Source organism: Cottoperca gobio, chromosome 6 (assembly GCF_900634415.1).
Source record: "Cottoperca gobio chromosome 6, fCotGob3.1, whole genome shotgun sequence".
Lineage (NCBI taxonomy): Eukaryota > Metazoa > Chordata > Actinopteri > Perciformes > Bovichtidae > Cottoperca > Cottoperca gobio.
Window position 1 is genome coordinate 11,137,147 of NC_041360.1, and position 20,754 is coordinate 11,157,900.

The 20,754-nt window shown below is 40.5% G+C and overlaps 1 protein-coding gene across 1 annotated transcript in view; it reads right to left on the reverse strand.

Moving 5' to 3' along the window:
• Nucleotides 1–2,417: 2,417 nt before the first annotated feature.
• Nucleotides 2,418–20,754, reverse strand: part of ldlrad3 (low density lipoprotein receptor class A domain containing 3) — a 78,213-nt gene continuing 59,876 nt past the window's right edge. The window contains exons 6-7 of the mRNA XM_029434652.1: nt 5,335–5,734; nt 2,418–4,656 (exon numbers count right to left, since the gene is read on the reverse strand). Of these exons, the coding sequence (XP_029290512.1) occupies nt 4,452–4,656; nt 5,335–5,734 (605 nt within the window). The 3' untranslated portion in view covers nt 2,418–4,451. The remainder of the gene's footprint in view (nt 4,657–5,334; nt 5,735–20,754) is intronic.

Sequence of the window (20,754 nt, forward strand, 5' to 3'; positions counted from 1 at the left end):
GTTATTTTAGACTATTTTAATTCTGGCTATTTCATTTCTGCTATTTCATACTATTTTAATTTGGCTATTTTTATAATGGTACTTCAGACTCATTTACATCTACACTGTGGTTATTGTACTGTAAATGCTCTTATTCTGTCTAATCTTGTACTAATTGTTATGTTTTTGCTGTGAAGCACTTTGGGCTGCAATTCTTGTATGAAAGGTGCTATACAAATAAAGCTTATTATTATTATTATTATTATAATTATAAGCATATCAAATATACAGTTACCTCAAGCGTCTCATTCAGAGCTAGTGAAAGAGTTAAGATCTTTATTGTGAGTGGTGTATTAGCCAGTTTTATCGCACTTGTGCTGTATCCAATAGCTAACGGCTACGGTAATGCCAAATGAAAGACCCCCAAGAGAGGAAAAGGAGACTCTTTTCTCCGTCACCTTGGAATACTGCCATGGTGTCTGTTAACAGTAATCCTCATCTACATGAACATGAACGTCACCACTTTTCTACCATGACAGCCAACTCAACTAATACTCCTCTTCCTTATCGTCATCGTTTGCATCATCTTTACTGTTTGCTGCTTCATTGCCCACTGAAGGTACATTGCCTTTAGAGTATTGGAGCTTGGTCTCATCTTCTGTGGGGCATAACTCAAGGGACATCATGCTCTGGTCCAGCAACACTCTATGTTGAAGCATATGTAGAAATATTCCTTCTGCCAGTTCACCAGCTGTCGGGCAGATAGACAGAGGACGGACAGTGAAAGAGAAGCGTGCAGGCTTTTAATTAAAGTCTGTGTAGTTAAGGGCTCGGGCTAAGCAAACATGGGCCTCCAGCATCAGAGTTTAAGATGAGGTAAAGGAAAGCGGGGCGATGAGAGAAAAGCGCCGAACATTGGGGGAGGGAGGAGGGCCGAGGGGAGGGAAAATGAGAGATGTATGAGTGCGGGCAGATGAAAGATGAGCAGGACTGTTAGGATGCGAGGGGCAGGTAGAGGCGACGGGAAGGACAGGAGAGGGGATGGGTGTGTGCTCTCAGAGATGGTATCACATGTTATCTGATGTATCATAATGTGATGCGGATATTGGGGTTGGAGGGGCAAGACAAGATGCAGGGTTTTGGGGGACATTACAATGAAAATAGGGGGCGACTGGTAAGATAATATTCATATTATTCATGTATTCAGTGATCTAGGAGTCATACGAGATGTAGATAGTTGCCATGAATGTACAATATATGCAAATCTGAGCATGAACATTTTTACCAGAAAAATATCAATAGCTTCTTTGACAGAACATAAATTGGCCATATTAGATTACAACAACGAAGCAGGACAGAAATGAAGAGTTTCAGTTTTGCACATTTGACGACTCTGCACGAAGCTTTGGGTCATTGTGGTGAGACAGTGACCTCTACTGGTGGATATCTAGAACTGCAGGGCACTGCTCAGCTGCCACTATAATGAAACATTAATGCATGAAGGGAAAATATGAACACTTGAGACTCAACAGCTTCCCAGCTAAATTATAATTCACTGACTGTCACTTGACTAGTACTTCCCACCAACAGAGGATTTCTAATTGTGGTAAAAGGTTTCCTGTGGTGAAGAGTAACTATGGTACATTTACTCAAGTATTGTACTAAAGCACCATTTTGAGGAACTTGTACTTTACTTGAGTAGCCTATTTCCATGTTGTGCTACTTTTTTCTTGAACTTTTCAGAGGGAAATATTGTACTTTCTACGCCACTACATTGATTGGACAGATAAAGTGAGTAATTACTTTGCAGATTAAGATTTTACATTAAAAACAACATACGATACATTTGAAATAAAATGACTTGTAAAAGGTTACCAAATGATTCTCAAACTTGTTGGCTTGTGACCACATTCAGTTTGAGGCCAAAATAATGAAAATTATTCAATATTTTGTTAGAGAAAATGTCCAGAATATGTCCTGCAGAACAACACATTAGCCATCTCACAACCCCCTTAGATTTATCTCCTGACCCTTTGGAGGGGCCCGGCCCACAGGTTGGGAACCGCTGAACTACCTGAATAAAAAGAAGCTAGAAGAAGCTCCACCTTGACCAGTTACCTAAGTGAAATGTTGCTTGCACGCAATTTAATATCATAAATAACAATATATCAGTAACAAAGGTAAAAACGAGTACTAACTTTTAATACTTGAAGTACATTTAGCTGTTACATTGTTTTTGTATTTTTTCTTAAGTAGCATTTTTAATGCAGTTTTTTTAATCAAGTATTCTTTTTCAGATGGCTTCCAGCTACACAATCTTTATTATTTGGGGATCTGCGATGTGAGGTTGGTCTGTCTGGGGCAAAGGCTGGCGGCAAAGCTCCAGACTGCAATAAACAGAAAATGTAATATTAGATCTCCAGGAAGACCCGTACACACAAGATCTCAGAAATGTATATTACTTTCAATGTAGGCTACAGAATACAAGGGATAAAAAGATTGTCACAAATATGTAAATAACTAACCTCATGAGAGCAAATCAGAGGAAAAATAAATGGAATTTGATCTTAAACGTTCCTTAAAACAAAACAGACGGACTGGTATTAATGTCGTCCTGAGAAATGTTTTCCAGTTTTCCAGCAAATAACATGAATTTTCTTTTACTCAATAAATCTTTACACATTTTAATATAATAAAGGTACAAACAGGTGTGACACATAATCATTCCTTTGGAGGGTAATATCCTTGCGTTAAGGTTAATAATGATTATCTTTGGTTTGTTTTTCTTGTGCCTGCATTATTACGGCTGGCTCTGGAGCAAAAGAAAGATGCAAAGCACGACTACATTTACATTCATCTCTCACTTTAAAGTCTACTTTTAAATAGATTTATTCACCATCCTATCTCCTATGTACAGTGTTGAACATTTTAAAATGAACGAACAAAGGTCAATTTTTAAACACAGATCCTTCAGATGTGGATTCATCAGTCATTGTCTAATGCTAATGAGGATGATTTTCCAGAATGACACAGAGTTATATACATTCAAATGAAAACAATCTGATCCAAGACATAATTTTCTTATATGTTGTCGTGTGAGATTACCCGGCGGCTGGTTTCAGAGGTTCTAAATAGGCGCTTGGTGCCCAAACATATCACAAAGGTACTTAGGACACACAATAAGGCCTCAACTAAATCATTTGGATTTCTTTTTTGTGTCTACATAAAAACACTATTGGTCTTCAAACAGAAATGTAATAAAAAGTTATCTTTGCCAACAGAGGTGATTGTTTTGCTTAGAGGAATGATTTATGAAACTCGCTTGGTAATGATATATACTTATATATAGATTTTCTGCTCGGCATTATTTAAAACAAATTCTCAATGGTCCTTTTTCACATTTGTAGCTTGAATTTACCCAAATGACAACAAGAAATATTGTGGAAAATATATTTTTTTAAAAGCACAAGACCTCCAATGCTCCTCTAGGAAAGTCTCTTACATGTTTCAACTCAGTGGAAACACTTTACTCATATGAGTTTAGTTTGAAGTACCACTAAAGAAGTTACAAAATGTTCATTTGCACTATAACCACCACTGTAGCCGTATTACCAGATCATTGTTCACATCAACACTGAACAACACTCTGATTGAGCTGCTCTTTATATCATAACTGTATGTGTTTCTGTTAAACTATTAACCTCTACACAACACTACTGCATCGTCTTCATTTGGACTTAAGGAAGGACAAGGCATCAACATGCCCGTTGCTAAAATGTACATTAAGTCATCAAATGTAGCAGTAATCCTCAACAGTACAGACCTTATCTAGCATTCAGGTGTTTTACACATTTGAACACAAGACAAAGCTCTTATAAAGCCCACCATGGAGAACATTGTGGATGTGAAATGTGACGTACAGTTAGGAGTATTGCAAAATGGTGCATGACGCGGTCTAAGTATGTTACACAAAGGAGAATAGCACCACTCCATCATGAATACACTATACCACAATGACAGTTTCAGGTGCCACATTTTGCTATCATGTTTGATATGTTAATGAATATGCTAATAATGAATGTTGGTTTAACTCTTTAACTCTAACTTCTTTGGAGATGCAGGCTGTGGTCACTGTTGGGTATCATACAAAGTATTTCTTCAAGGGGAGCACAATTCAACTGAACGTAACTGTTGAGACATGGATGAATGTGTAACTGATTAAGGTGTAGTGCAGCCGGGACCCCAGTAGGGGGAGCCAGCATACAACATCAGTCTGGCAGGACGAGCTTGTCTCAGTCCAGTGCTACAGTCGGCCGATGTGTAGGCAGCTAGTTTAGGACACTGTTTAGTCTCTTAGTCTCTGTTGATTCTAAGCAGGTCTTTGCTGTGGACTCTCGTGGCCTCGCGGCCCTGCAGCCTGCTCCTTCAGTCCTGCAGTCTCTGAGTTCTAACTAGTTCCACCAAGAGAGAAGCTACAGCTGGTCCGACTCTTCTCTGAAGCTCAAACTCGGCTGCGTGCCTGAGGCCACAGTTCTGGGTGTGGAAAGTGCAAAGGGGTGCGCTGTGGGGTGGCTCAAAGGGTCCTGTGGGCCCTCGTATTGAGGCAGCTCGCCCTCGGATGGAAGCTCCCCATCTGAGAGGTACGGGGGAGGAGGGAGATCAAACCAGGGAGGCCGACTAGGGGAAGAAACAGATAAAGGAAGAATGTGATGTCAGGGCCATGAGCCATTACATAAGGAATGTACAATTCATATTTTTATGGCAAAGAATCAGGAAGTACACCCCTGTCTGAGTTGATTATGTGATTACGTAAGAACCTATCAATAATTAATGACACCTGTAAGATTCTCAGATTTCCTCGGCCATTTATTTTTGAACTCCTGGATTGTTATCACAAAATGATCGATTCTGAAGAAAGTGAGGCTTTTAATCAGAATATCATTTTCTACATCAATGTTCACAATCTGTGTATTTAAATAATGTATGATTAGCTTTTTAAACAGCAACACTCTTCTATAACATCATTTACTATATGTAATGGAATACATAATATATAATAGTAAATGAGTACGCAGCAGAGTGGGGGGTTAATTTTTTGTGTGTTCATTCATCACATAAAAAGCACCACTGGGGACACATGCTGACAGATATTTGTGATGGCATGCTTTACAACAGATTAAGTCAGTGTATGAACATATGAGAAAAAATGAGCTGACAAGTAAATTCAATTACAGTTTTATGATGTTGTATTACAATAACATACTTCATTAGATTCTACAGTGCTAGCTAGCTTTTTGGAAACAGACAAGAGATTACAAACTTCCATACAGCTGTTAGAATCATTACTCCTTTCACCTGACATCCAGAACAGCTTGTGAGTATGATGGAGGTGAGTCCATGGAGAGTCCGGAAGGATAAAGTGTCCCCGACAGCAGACGTAGTGCCTGAGGAGTTGAGCTGTACTGTCCCGCTGCGGTGGGGGAGCCGGGGGAGAGGCCTGGACCTCCGGTATGGACATGACCCCGGTCCAAAATGACCAAACGGGACAGCAGCAGGGGCTGGTGGTGGTGGTGGTGCGAGCTTCCTCTTACGCCTCTGGGCAGCAGGACGCTCCGCTTCCTCTGGTGATGGAGCACCAAGGCTAGCAACGCCACCACCAGGACGAAGATAACGGCGCTGCCGATGACGGCGTAGGTGATGCTGGGGTAGTAGCGTAGACGATAGTCAAGAGTTACAAAGTCCTGCCCTGGAGCTTCTGTTGGGGAGAGGGAAGGAGACAAAGAGCACAATAAGAATGGATGATGTACAAGGTTGCCGAAGAGCAAGGATGAGTAGTGGCGAGGGAAACAAAGAGGGCAATGGAGAAAATGTGGATGAAGAGGGAAATAAGGGAATAGGTGGTTGAGGAAACAGGAGGGTGAGTGGAGCTGCAGAGCTAGGGGAAGGATGGAGAGAAGGCAGTTAAGGAGACAGGCATAAATATAAAGCAGCAAATTGTTTTCAGGTTCATTCTGAAATGTGTTTCTTTGTGACGACAAAACAGCTTACAGCAGTTTTAGATAAAACACGACTTGTGTTGCTCAGCGTTGAAGCTGAGAGAAGGCGTAGGAACACCAGGGGCCGTCACACATTACCGTGTTTGTCGCAGGGAAACAGGGAGTCTGCAAACTACTTAGCAGTGCAGGGAATTTAACACTGGCGATGAAAGCCGTGGCCAGTGGTAAGAATCGCAGAGGAGCCAACACACGTAGTGTAATGCCAGAGAGCACTGCAGCTTATTATCCCAGATGGGATGAGGGAATAGCACTTCAACATTTCCGCTGACTGATATTATAGCGTGAGAATTTCAATCAGGCACTCGGGATGAGGCTCATCTAAATGGTGTTTCTGCTGCTTAGCGGCAGACAGTACTGTTGCACTGAGGAGAGAGGGAGGGAGAGTACAAGGAATCGTATTTATTACGGAGCCGCAGTAAGGCTGAGCTAATGAGGAATGAGCTACATAAAAGTATTTTAGAGTTGCTGTTTCAGTTCAAATTACACTAGTGCCTCAGGGGTCTGTAAACATCAAACCTCCATGTGCCTCTTCAAAAGTTCAATGTGTTCGAGGTTTCTGTGTTGCTGCGTAACAGACTGTGTATTACCGCCTGATAAACATTAAAAATGACTCGTATCTCTGTCCACTAGCTCTCACGGCCAGTTGAGGATACTGTCCCTGAAAGCTTTCCGAGAAATGACCTTTGCGAGATATCTCGCGGTTGAATCAATAGTCCAGAAATGCTTCCATCTGTAAGGATTCGATCCCCTGAAACGGCAAAGCAGACAAGGCTATTTGGAGCTTTTTGAAGTATTGCAGGATTATATAGACTAACAGGCTTTTGGGAGATATTGTATTACGCACAGGGTAGAGATTCCCCCTCACATGTACATCTAAAGGAGATTTAAATGAAACGTGCAGAGCTCCACAGTGTGATGGTGAGTTAGGGGTCTGATTCACAAAGCAACACTGACTAAAATAACTGTGAAAGGTAACTCCACTTTCTGGTTCCAAGTTATTATTATGTAATATAGTCTTTATATATACACTGGCATTCAAATCATGTGTTGATGGAGGTCAAAATGTGTACTTAAAAGGAATAGTTCCACTGCTACAGCTACAGCAGCCGGCTAGGTTAGCTTAGCATACAGACTGGAAACAGGACAGAATTTGCCAGAATTTAAACTTAAAAAACATTATCAACAGAGTGTGGAGAGGTAACAGTGTTGACATGAAGTCAAAGATGTCTATGTATTGTGTTGCAGATATAGTGAGCCACAATAACTCCAGTCTGCCGGATTCATTTTCTCGTCTCTGCCGCCCGGACCCAAGCTAACATACAAACTATTGAAACGTAAAGACCGTACAACCCTCAGTGCCAAAGTAAAACACAGATGTCTAAGCCCCACGTGAAGATGAAATAGCTGGTATTAATAGGGTTATTTAGACCGGCTGTCAGAGATCATCAGTTTGGTCTAATGACCTGACAGAGTGAAGAAATACACAATGACTTATATCAACTAGAAGAGAGAGATGTAGCTGTAGAACACAATATAAAGAATACACTATAATACTCGAAAGCTTAGGATACAATACAAATGACAAACGACTATAACTAAAATATAATTAACAGGTTAACATACTCTAGTTTTTCTTAAATAACTGATGGTTTTGATATTTGATGAAGTTAGATTGTATGGACCCAGTAGTAGAGGTGCAATACTGTCCACTATAGTGACATCCTCCCTGTGACCTTCCAATACATACTAATTAAACAAACAACATAATGTGTTTGTTAGTAAGCTTTAGAGGTGTTCATGAGCGTATTCTGTTACAGACCTGACAGAGGCTAGCTGTTTCCCCCTGTTTCCAGTCTTTATGCTAAGCTAAGCTAACCGGCTGCCGGCTTCATATTTAACCGACAGATATGAGAGTGATACCGATCTTCTTATCTAACTCTAGGCAAGAAAGCGGTTGAGTGCATTTCCCAAAATGTCAAACTATTCATTTCAGAAAAAGGTGCTGGGGGTTAGAGACACTATCAAAGTCAATATCTGTCAGAGCACGTGTGTGGACACAGCAGCAAACTATGATTAGAGGAGGAGTTTTTTTGAGCTTGTTTTCTCGTTCTTCCAGACACCATGCTGCATGTTTCCTCTGTCTACCTGACCTTGAAGGCCTGGGGGAGTTTCCAGAAGTGTGTGTGTATGTGTGTGTGTATGTGTGTGTGTGCACACATGCTGTTGAATTCCCAACAACAACCAGCCTGGCATACAGCCTATTTATGTAGCAGTGTGTAGTCAGAGGACCCATGCCTTAATTAAATCTAATCTAATTCAGATGCTCCACCCGCCCGCCGCCCCAACCAGCCACCAGCCAATAAAACAAGCAGTCTTTCACGCTACCGATTAATTATGAACTGGACTCTCAGCAGAGAAAGGCCAAAACAAAGAAGAATTATTTCCATAATTACCTAGTAAAAGAAAAAGCACAAATAGAGATCCCACCACTGCCTCCCTGCCTATCAGGTTTCAGTGCGGTCCTCTAGGAGCCGAGAGACCCACACACAAAAGGAACTCATAATGCTGTAACGTTAACAATGGGAGCCTATTCAGTACATTAGCCATAGAGGCGTGAAAGGCTGTTTCAAAACACACAGGAGATGAAAAGACAGAGAGCGAAGAGGAGAGTTAGAGGAGAGAGGTCCTGTTTGTGTCTGTCCCCCCGCTGTGTGTGTGATTGAGTGCCACATTCTGTGTTTCAGCCCATTTTGAGCTCTTAGATGTAGTCGCAGTACAAAGAAAGGTGTGATCACCACATTCAAAGAAAGGTGAGGGAGGGGTCTCACAATATCAATGGTAATTCTGATTCAAAAGAAAAGAGTCCTAATCACACACCGGTACCTTACGGACACATGCACACTTGTCCTTTGATAGAAGAAATGTAATTTCTATGAAGTCAGGATTCACACATCAATGTCCTGGATAGCTGAGCCAGGGCCAAATGTTGTGTTTGTGGAACGTCAAAGAAAAAAGGATAAAAGCAACACACTCACACCTTTGATTAAATGTTTGTATTTAACATTCTAAGGTCTTTTTAAAGACGCAAATCACTTACCATCTGAATGACATAACAGGTCAATTCAAATCAATGAACTTCATTGGGTTTCACTGGCTTTCAAACTTTTACCGTCAGCCAAATGTCTTGTGATTGGTGAACTTTACAGTGCCTGGTCCTGATAGCATCTCTGACAGTGTTTCTTTGTACCAAATTCATTTGATGGAACTGTCATGATCAAAGTAGAACATCAAAGTTCACAAGAGGCTTTCCTGTCTTGTCTTGTCAAATTTGACATGAAAGGCTAAAGTAGGCTATTTGTGCGGTCGACAAAATAAAAAAATTGCTTCGACACTGTTGACTGAACAAGGGGTAAAGTCCAAAGTGAAGGAAGCTTTCAGCTCATTCAAATTCAAACAAGTCACAAAGTGTGACATACTGTAACATGGCTATCTGTCAGTCAGGATACAAGTTGATCAGAGACTTTCTGACCAGGGGTACTTCTGTTGTCAGGGGGTAACTAATTAACAAACAAGCAGAGAAGTCTTAACAGTTAGCCAACAGTAATAAACAGTAAGCTAAAAGCAGGGTCTGAAATGAAGTGTTTCCCTCCCCTGCCTCTGTGGCAGGACACTGAAGATTTCTACCAACCTCTACATTTGTGTCCACTTCTGACATCTGTGTAGAATGCTTCAGTATTGTAAACACTGGGTCAGTGGTACCAGACAGTAGAACTATGGAATATATCATGTAACCTTTTTCTTAATACAAGGAAACCCTATCTGCCACAGTAAGTGTCAGTAATGGTTCATTTGGATAGATGCCTGAAATAAGTTATGTAGTTAACAGAAGCATAATTGAAAAATGTTCACGTTTTGTTCTACAACATAAAACACAATATCGCACTCGTGAATTTTGGAAGTTTTTAGATACGTGTCTTAAAAAAGGTGGTTTGCTAACAAGTGGTTAAATGAGAATACTAGCTTGCCTTTAGCTTAGTGGTGGGGATGTTGAAGTCATGCGGCCGTGGTGTAGTTTGTTGATAGGCTAACGTTAGCCTTTTACCTCTGCCGATTACATTTACGCATCAAAAATGATAAATGTTCTTTATTTCTGAAGATTATCTTGCTGAACAAAAGGACACGTGTCATGAAACTTTTGTTCACCACAAAGCTTATTTTCTGTAATAATGCAAAATCCCACTGGCATTTTGTCAAGGGAACCAGGAAGATGCTAACTTTGGGGTTCGCCTACCAAAATACGTCATTCCTGCATCACTCTATACACTATGAATAAAGGTTGATCAAGCTTGAGTAATGGTACATGTTCAAATAGCTAATAGTATCCATAAATGGTTTTAATAGCTAATGGATAAAACAAAGCAAGTTAGCTACAAGTAATAGATGAACGGTTTAACATTCAGCTTCTTTCATCTGTCTTTGTCAGACATTTCATCTTGAAGAGGTTAAACATTAACCAACCTCAGAAAACATTTTGGAGCATTTCTGAGTGGAGCTCAGGACATTTAAAAGGGGCTGCATATAGATGCACTTGTGTTCCATATAAATAAGCTCACTCTGCAGCTCCCCAGTGACTTTGGCACCTCTAACAGTGCGTCTATACTGTATTCATAAACTCATAAACCTTCCATATGTGGAGGCATGGGGAGGGGGGCAAGGTGCAGCCTCTCAACTCAGCCACTTTAATTACATCAGAGTGCCTCTCCCCTCCTCTCTCGCCTCCTCTTCACCACTACTGTGCCTTTTGTTTCCCCCCTCTTGCCTCTCCTCTAATGCCTCCCTCTTCCTCCCCCTCAGATTTGTGCTTTCCATTGCTCCCTGCTTTCCTCTGCACCCGCCATTCCGCTCTACTTCCCCTCTTGTTGGTAATTTACCGTCATGGAGAGGACATGTACCTTGCTTTTATGATATACAACAGCTGCACTGAGCCTGGACTATGCACTCAGTGCTTACCATCTGCAAAAAAACTGTCAAATCTCGATTTTCAATCTTTCTCCACTTTCTCTTCCTTTCCCTTTACACTCTCCAGTCTCGTTCCCTTTTTCACTGCCCTCTCCAGTTTACCACTCTGTTTTCTTGCATTTCATTATCTCCCGTCAGCATCAATGTAATTACCCCTGCATGAGAGGAGAGAATTATGGGGACAGCACAACAGTGGACAAAGGAGAGGAGTTTAAAGAGGACATCTTTAGAAACAGATGTGGACATGTCCAAAGGGAGAGGTGGGCGATATAGTGTCTTTTGAAGTATCCTGCACACACATCTTAATAAAATTGAACTCCACACATGCTGCTCCAAACTGGACTTAAATCTATTACAAGAGACAGTCATACAGACCCCCTGCTGGATCCCTTTTTGTGCTGCTCTCTTCTACATCTTTGTGCCATCAGCTCTAAACCTGACTAATGAGCCTCATTGCCTTTGACAGTTTCCTTTTTTCTTCTTGTTTTTGTGTGAAAAGTAATGACATTATCACGGATTGTGGTAATACAACAACTGAAGGCCGACTGATATGTCGGAATGGCCAAAATGTTTGGCCTACTTTAGCTTATCATATATATATATACATTGGAGTACAGAAGGGCCGTTAACTAGGGCTGGAAGATATGGTAAAAATTAAATATCACAATATCTTTTGACCAAATATCTCAAAATCAATATTGTGACGATATTGTAGAGTTGACGATTAGAGCTTTCACAACATATTTACAAAATTACATTTTTGATTAATAATCATCCGTAATGTGGATATAGATAGATAGATGATAGATAGATAGATGATAGATAGATAGATAGATAGATAGATAGATAGATAGATAGATAGATAGATAGATAGATAGATAGATGATAGATAGATAGATAGATAGATAGATAGATAGATAGATAGATAGATGATAGATAGATAGATAGATAGATAGATAGATAGATAGATAGATAGATAGATAGGTAGGTAGGTAGGTAGATAGATAGATAGATAGATAGATAGATAGATAGATAGATAGATAGATAGATAGATAGATAGATAGATGATAGATAGATAGATGATAGATAGATGATAGATAGATAGATAGATAGATAGATAGATAGATAGATAGATAGCTATAGATGATAGATAGATATAGATAGATAGCTAGATAGATAGATAGATGATAGATGATAGATAGATGATAGATAGATAGATAGATAGATAGATAGATAGATAGATAGATAGATGATAGATAGATAGATAGATGATAGATAGATATATAGATGATAGATAGATAGATAGATAGATGATAGATAGATAGATAGATAGATGATAGATAGATGATAGATAGATATATAGATGATAGATGATAGATAGATGATAGATAGATAGATAGATAGATAGATAGATGATAGATAGATGATAGATAGATAGATGAGATAGATAGATAGATAGATAGAGAGAGATAGAGACAGATGATAGATAGATAGATAGATAGACAGAGATAGATGATGATAGATAGTGATAGATAGATAGATAGATAGATAGATAGATGATAGATATATAGATAGATATAGATAGATAGATAGATAGATAGATGATAGATAGATAGATAGATAGATAGATAGATAGATAGATAGATAGATAGATAGATGATAGCTAGATAGATAGATAGATAGATAGATAGATAGATAGATATAGATAGATTAGATAGATAGATGATAGCTAGTAGACCTCTAGCTAGATAGATAGATAGATAGATAGCTTAGATAGATAGATAGCTAGATAGATAGATAGATGAAGCTGATAGATAGATAGATAGATAGATAGATGATAGATAGATGATAGATAGATAGATAGATAGAGATAGATAGATAGATGTAGATGATCGATAGATAGATAGATGATAGTAGATAGAAGATGATAGATATATAGATAGATGATAGATTATTGATAGATAGATAGATATATAGATAGAAGATAGATAGATAGATAGATAGATGATAGATAGATAGATAGATAGATAGATAGATAGATAGATAGATAGATAGATAGATAGATAGATAGATAGATAGATAGATAGATAGACTAGATAGATAGATATAGATAGATGTGGCAATGACATGCTGTAGCCTAGTGTTTGTCCAGATAAAAGCACAGACATTGTAATCTTTAATATTCAGCTCTGTACAGGTCTTGGTCTTACGGTTGTCGTGAAATGGAAGTTAGATAGACAGATTTTGGCCTGATTTGGCTTCTTCCAGCTCCACACATATATTTGTGTGTCTGTAAGTTTTACAGATAGATACAACTTTGAAACACCACCTTGTAAAGAGAAGCCTAAGATGTACATTACACTGTAGCACAGCTCATGAGCAAGAAGTCAGGAAGCTTTCACATCAAAACCTTTCTTAGTTGAAATGAAATAAAGACAGAACTCCATTAAGAGGTGCTACAGACCAAGATCAGACAGAATATTGGCACACACCCACACATTGTGAGCGTGTATGCAGCTAGTGAGGGCCGGTGTTAGCGCACAATAAGCTATTGAGCATGCAGTGATTAAAACAAGCTCTGAAGCACTCCTTTGTCTGTCTGTAATCAAACTATGCTGCAGAACAACGGCAGACTTGTTATTGGGTTGTGAAGATACAAGCCTTTTTTTTAATGGAGCAAATTCCTTTACCCTGTTTGGCGACTTGCCACTGAATATGCTAACTCCAAACTGTCAGAAAACGTCATCTAAAAATGAATAAGCTAACTAAAGTGAAAATAAATCAGACTAATAAAAGACTTCGCATATCTTAATCGCCACACTTAAAATGCCTGTGAATAAAGGGAATGGAGATACTCCACCCCCCTCTGGCTCAGGGAAAAGATAGAGCCTCCACAGATGTGCTGTACTTTCCCTACACACTGAAGACTCATTTCATATTCACAAAGTGCCATCTTTAAAAAGAGTCCAAAGTAGGAGGGAAAATAAATCCTCCTCTGGCTTCAGTACTCCGGGGTTTGAAGCTACGTGTGGAGTGCGGCTGTGTTCAGCTGATAGAGGTTGGTCACAGCGGTGCTTTCCCTTATTGCAGTCACTTTGTCTGAAGCTAATTACAGGTGTGGGCTCCTGGCTCATTGGGCAGCTCTGTTGCCACAGTTACGCCCACATGACAGGGTGATAAAATGAGGTGCAGAACCAGTGACAGGCTTGTCAGCATATTAAGTCCAGTGTGAGAAGGAAAGAGAATGATGAAACCACTAGGGGGCAGACAGCTCTCATTTTCACATGGCACCACACACACATACTCACGCACACATTCACACTTCACTATCCGTTAGTATTTGGTGGGCATCCAGAACACAGGGGAAGGGCGTGCAGTGGGTGAGGGGTGTGTTGGGGGGGGGGGGGGGGGGGGGAGCATGCCACCTGGCTTCAAACACTCTCAAACGGATACACACGTGTGCATTTAACATACAGTCCCCACATACAAGCGTGCATGCCAACCAGGCACATACATTTACAGGCATACAGTAAGTTCATCAGAGGGAAAAAAAAAAGTTCAAACACATCCACAAACCCACATATTCACACACACGCTGCTTTCAGATGCAAAAATGGCAGTGCAAACAAAAATCCTAGAAATCCTTTCATCCTGGTCCAGAGCGAGCCACTAAACCCGTGCCACATGGTGGAGACATGTGGAAAAAAGCTACAAACAGCAACATGTGGGTTGTTTGGTGCACTCGTGCCTTTACTCTCTTCAGGCTCCACTACCAGCAGAGAGGAATCTAGAGGGTGAAAAACACACTCTTAAAAGTGACTGTGGTGGCTATGGTAGCAATAAACTTTGCTAAAAAAGTATTATAAAAGTGAAACTTTCCCTCTTTTATCGTCTTTCTGACCCAATTTACACCTACTATTACATTTAAGTCTGCATCAGGAATGCAACACAAATACTCCACTGCACTCCTCCTGCAATTGTTGTCTGCATTCTGTTTGCTTACATTATAAATATGCACCATATGCAAAGCAGGCGAGTAGGTGGGGAGGAGGAGGTTCATCTATAGTCATGCAGGTGAGGATAGGTCACTGTACCGACCGTATCTTTCCTTCCTCAACAGGAAGCGTACGAAAACATCAGTTTTTACAGCAATCCATGTTTTGATGTTTTCTTGCTGACTTTGGAGGTGAGAATTTTCCTTTTCTGGTAAATCACCGTGGCTCGTAGCAGAGCAGAGCCTGAGGGGATTTTCTTTTTTCTATTATATCTGATGAGCGGACACCGTCCAATGCCATCCAATCCCTCTGCAAGCCACATCAACTCCAGAGGGGGTCTGGCTGATTCAGCCAAATGCTTATAGTGTGTGTGTGTGTGTGTGTGTGTGTGTGTGTGTGTGTGTGTGTGTGTGTGTGTCTGTGTGTGTGTGTGCATTAGCACCTTCCATTAACATACAACCTTCTATATCTAGGTAAGACATCTAGATACAAACTTTAATTCTGGAGTATACAGGTCCATGCCTCACCTCCATCCCAGCTCACTTGTTTTCACTGTTGCTCTCGAGATGTATGTGTTTGTTTGTGTGCTGTACCTTACAGATTAGACATATCCACTCAGGCAACACAGATACATTGATACACGCATACTTTATAAGAAACTGTGAAATACTCAAGAATATATCATCTATCAGAAACCTGAAACCTATTACATGTTAGACCAAAGTCTGTACAGGTCCATTGTCATCAATTATTAGACGTTGGATTTTGTATTATGTAGCTTGACACAATGCATTTGCGGCAAATTAAACATTTTATCGACCTGCCAAAGCCTTTAGAGCAACTGCCTTTATGCAATCATGCTTTTTAACAAAATATTGAACTATTGGAATCTTAAGAAATGGGACGCTGAATGTTTAGGACTAATTAATATCTAAATAGGCGTTTTCACCAGATCTTAGGGTTTGTACCCTTTACTTTAGTATGTGTTCCTCTGCTCTGCGTTATTGTTTTTTATAAACCCTCCCTGCCAACAAACTTCCCCATGGTGGAACATAAAAGATTGATTGATTGAAATCTGCTCTGCCAAGCCACGCTGGGAAGCAAAGCATGTTAACTGCTCTGTGACAGGACTGTTCCATATCCCTTCGGCATCCCAGTATTAATATTCATGTCCCATGCTGTCACCCTGTTCCGTTTTCTGTGCCCTGTCATGTACTATATGTCTGTTCTCGTTAGCATGCACAGAGAAAGAAGGAATTAATGGATAGGCTGCGTGTGTGTAGTATAGGCATGTCTGTCACTAAGAACTTCTTTATAGTTTCAAGCGAGAAGAGCCTGTATATTTGTGTTTTTGTCAGTCTGTCTCTAACTGTATCCTTCTGTCTCTCTGTATATTCCTCAGTGTGTGTGTGTGTGTGTGTGTGTGTGTGTGTGTGTGTGTGTGTGTGTGTGTGTGTGTGTGTGTGTGTGTGTGTGTGTGTGTGTGTGTGTGTGTGTGTTTGAGTGGCGCTTTGGGGAAGGGAGGTTTTCATGCTTCATCGGGCCTCTATTTGCCTGTCCTGTAATAACTTGTCCGCTCCATTGCTTGCCACTATCAGACCCCCCCATAACACTCAGTCACAGCTTACTGTGGGCCGCTAGAAAAGTGGAGGGGAGGTGGGTTAGAGTTAATGAATGACTTCAGCATCTGGAGAACATCCACAGAGGAGGAGGAGGAGGAGAGTGGAGGGATAGATGGAAAGGACAGGACAGAAGGGTTGAAGGGCAGGTGAAAGGAAGGCAACTGACTGATAAAGTTATGGTGCAGCTGTTGCAAAAAAAAAGTTAAACATTGAATGTAAATTAATAGAGAGCAAGGATGGGGATAAAACATGAAATGAGAACTGCAACATTAAGTACTTGTAATAAGATGTCAGACTGATTTAATAACCAATAACAATGCAGATTACTGTGACTGCTTTACTATAATGGTGATATTGGTAAGCTTGGGACAGACATAAGAGGGAAAAATATAGTTAATGCCTAATATTTAACAATGTTGAGAATATTTGGTTCTCATCTTTTACTGTATGTATGGTTCAGCATTTGGAAGTCGTTAGATTGAGGTGACATAATGTATGTGAGAACATATGTGCATGTACAGTGCAGCATGTTTGTGCGTACTTGGATGGTGTCTTATATAACTGTATAAGGGTACATTGATGCCTTGACACAAAAGTACATTTAATTAAATTAATAGTTTGAATATTTGGGACTCACTGATGTCAAGAGAAATAGTCCAGCACATTATCCGTGAAAAACCAAAACATGCTTTTTTTCACGTTGGTTTTTGTACAGGCCAGCTACTTCCCCCTGCTTACAGTCTTTATACTGAGCTAAGCTTAACAGCTGTTGGATGTAGCTTCCTATTCAGTGTGCAGAGAAAACCACGTTCCACTACTGGATCTACAGTACAAAAGACTTGACTGTTGCTGCTGATGGGGAAACATGGGAGAAGAGTGAGAAGTGGGACAGAAGTAGCCGCTTTAGCGCAGTGGGGAAAGACTAAGGTATGTTCATGAATAACTTAATAAAAGATGGGCTATGAATATCACTTTTGCTTGTGTATCACTGAGAATTAGACGCAGCAGGAGCTTCAAAAACAAAGACGCGTCACTCATCGTTCTATTTGCAACATGTTTCAACTGAGGCACTAAAGTGGGAGTTTCAACCCTTTCAGTGGTTGTGAAGGGTAGCCTATTTTCTTCCAGGAGGAAAAGGAAGAATGGGGAGGGTGAGAGGTTGCTCGGGATCGCTGAGAGGCTTTGACTAAAGATCCCCTCCCACCAAACCTGACGGGTACGGTCACCATGGCAACTGTTCTTTGGGGCCGAAAGGTGAGTTAGGAAGGGGAGGAGGCTAGCCGGAGAGTGGACACAAACACAACACGCCTGACGCATGCGCACAAACAGATAACGCCCAAAGCCAAGATGTGATGGAGCTGAGTGATAAGACCGTGGAGATTACGAGTCCTATTCGGTGCCTCTGTTCATTTGCAGGGATGGGATCTGCAGGCTTCGACCAGCCTCCTCAGGAGGGACAGGAGACTATTATAAACTGTAGCCTGCAGCTAGATCGACAAAACAGCAGGCAGGATGACATACAGGAGGCACAGAGGAGACACGGATTCAGCTGACAGCCTCAGTGACAGGAGGCGGATATAGGACGATTGAATGTTGAGGGAAAAATTGGATTTAGTGACTTATAAAACTTTCATACAGAAATAGCGCCGGTTGGGGGTGAATGTTGAAGAAGCTCCGGCTGACATTCACAGATAATTAGGATGTTCATCAAACTCAACTGTGAAAATAAAGGATGTAAATATCGTATAAAATAGATGGAGATTTTATTCTTCTCTGAAATATATTCCAGCCATTATGTAAGCACAGTAGTGCATTTCAATACCCTACTTCCACATGTGTCTGCTGAAAAGACTGTGGATGAGCATCCTTAAGCATAAAACACATGATATAGAAGGAAAAAAAAAACACATTTTCTTTCCGTCACAGCTGGCCTCTAATATAAGGTCGATTGAATAGGGGTCAGATACAAGGTGACTCATGATGAAAGACTGTGTTTGATGCGGAGGAGGATAAGGCTGAATTGATCAGCAAATGATGGCGTCACATGGTTATTACTAGTCTTCTAATAAATGTGCAGTGCAGCAGTGAGGACCGCGCTGAACTGCCAGTATCCCGCGTTGTATCTACAGTATGACGTTGTGTCTCACTCTCAGATGTTTTGCTCTGCTCACCACTAATCTAAGTTCCACTGTTGACCAAAACCTTTGTTTCAAAGCTCTCCAAAGCACTCAGAGGTCTGTGTGTTATCAAGAGTTTGAACTGAAGGGATTTTTCAACATTTATAATATGCTCCTGTTCTAGACCAACAACTCATTATGCACCTTTGCCCAGAATGTGAAAAGCATTTAAAAAAGCATACTTAAAGCACCTCACTGGGGTTTTCCAATGTTTTATGTCATTGACTGCAAATTGCAAAACATACACGCTTTTAGAATAATTTCCTTTTCTTGTAAGAGGTTTCATGCTTGCCAGTGCTCTAAGAGAACCAACTTGTGGAGATAGGAGGAATTGTTATTGGAAATTGTTAATGCATCAATTTGTTTGGAAACCTCTTCTTTGGAGATGCATTCATGGAGACTCCAACATTAGAAACTTGAGAGGCATCCAGGAGATATGAGTTTAGGAGACAAACCTTGGAAGATGCCTATAGGAGGTGGCACGAAAAGGATAAAGTGATGATTGTATTTTCCTCCACGAAAACCTTTGCATTTCAGCAGCTGTAATACATCTCTAACGTGTCCTTTAATACAATAATGATCTATCTAAAACATGTGTTATTCTCAGAGAAACGGTCAGCAGTAATGAGTAGTATGCAGGAAAGGACTATTGTAAAAACATTGTTATAGTCCGTTTAATAAAAATGTGCTGTAAATGTACATGCATTAGCTGTCCCTCTTTGTGTTTATGGCTGTAGTTAGACTGCTAGTGTTTATCCGACTCTCCCCACATCCACATACAGTGGCGGTCAGATTAGTGCATAATTATTGCTGCTTGTTTTAAATTGAGTGTAGGAGCTGCCCCTGTAGATGTCACTTTTATTGATCACATAAGTGGCAGTGAGGCTATCAGACTTTCTCACGTTCACCTGCTGAGTTTGTCCCACAGTGCACTCAAGCTGGTTAACAAGGTTGCTGTCGTGCAGCTTATTGCATCACTGTTGACATTATGACACACAGAGACACAGTGTCTGACTGCTATCCTCTACACTGTCATTATGTGACATGTTTTTTTTCTGTATTGTGGAAAAAAGCTGCAAAACTTTGGAGTGGGAGTTCAAATCCAATTACTTTTGTATCGCACTGAGTAAATAAATGTAACCACATTCAAGCATGTGTGAAAAGCAGAGCATTTAATGTTCCAAATACATAACATAATGTGTGTATTCCATTACATCTGAACGCAGACAGTGGCAACACAGAATAATTAAGAAAAACTGATAAATGGAGATTTTAGGTTGTTTTTTGTTAAAGGGCCTACGAAAAGATATTTCGTCAGTGTTATTGGGCTTGGTATATGATATAGGTTGCATATCTATTGTGAAATGTGCCATACATATATTTTTAATATTGATGTATTCGTAATAAATCACCATCATAACAGCATAAAAATGACTTCCGCTAACAGCAATCAACAACCGCTGCGCTGAGAGCATCCACTTCGGCAATGTTCGGGCGATGACGTCACAAGTAGAACACAGCCGTCGCCAGTGTTCGTCTGCGTTGAAGCGTCCATCAAGACTGCTGTCAATTATTACGAGAAAGAATGGACAACAATCGATCGCCATGGATAATTGTGAAGCGATGTGTTGTATGGGGATGTGGGAGCCGTCTCCAAATCTAGCTTTCTGTGGCCAAAAGAGGATAAAATGTCGCGTTTATGGACAAGACAAGTGCGTCCATGAAACCGATGATTTGTGGGCAGCACTTTGAGAGATCGTGTTTCGAACAAACTATGTTCGCCAAGGAAATTTAATTCAAAAATAATTTAAAACTGAACGCAGATGCTGTGCCTACAATACTGCCGAGACCCCAGCCAGCACAAGCCAGCACAAGCCAGCACGCCGATTCAAACACGTTGGCCGAT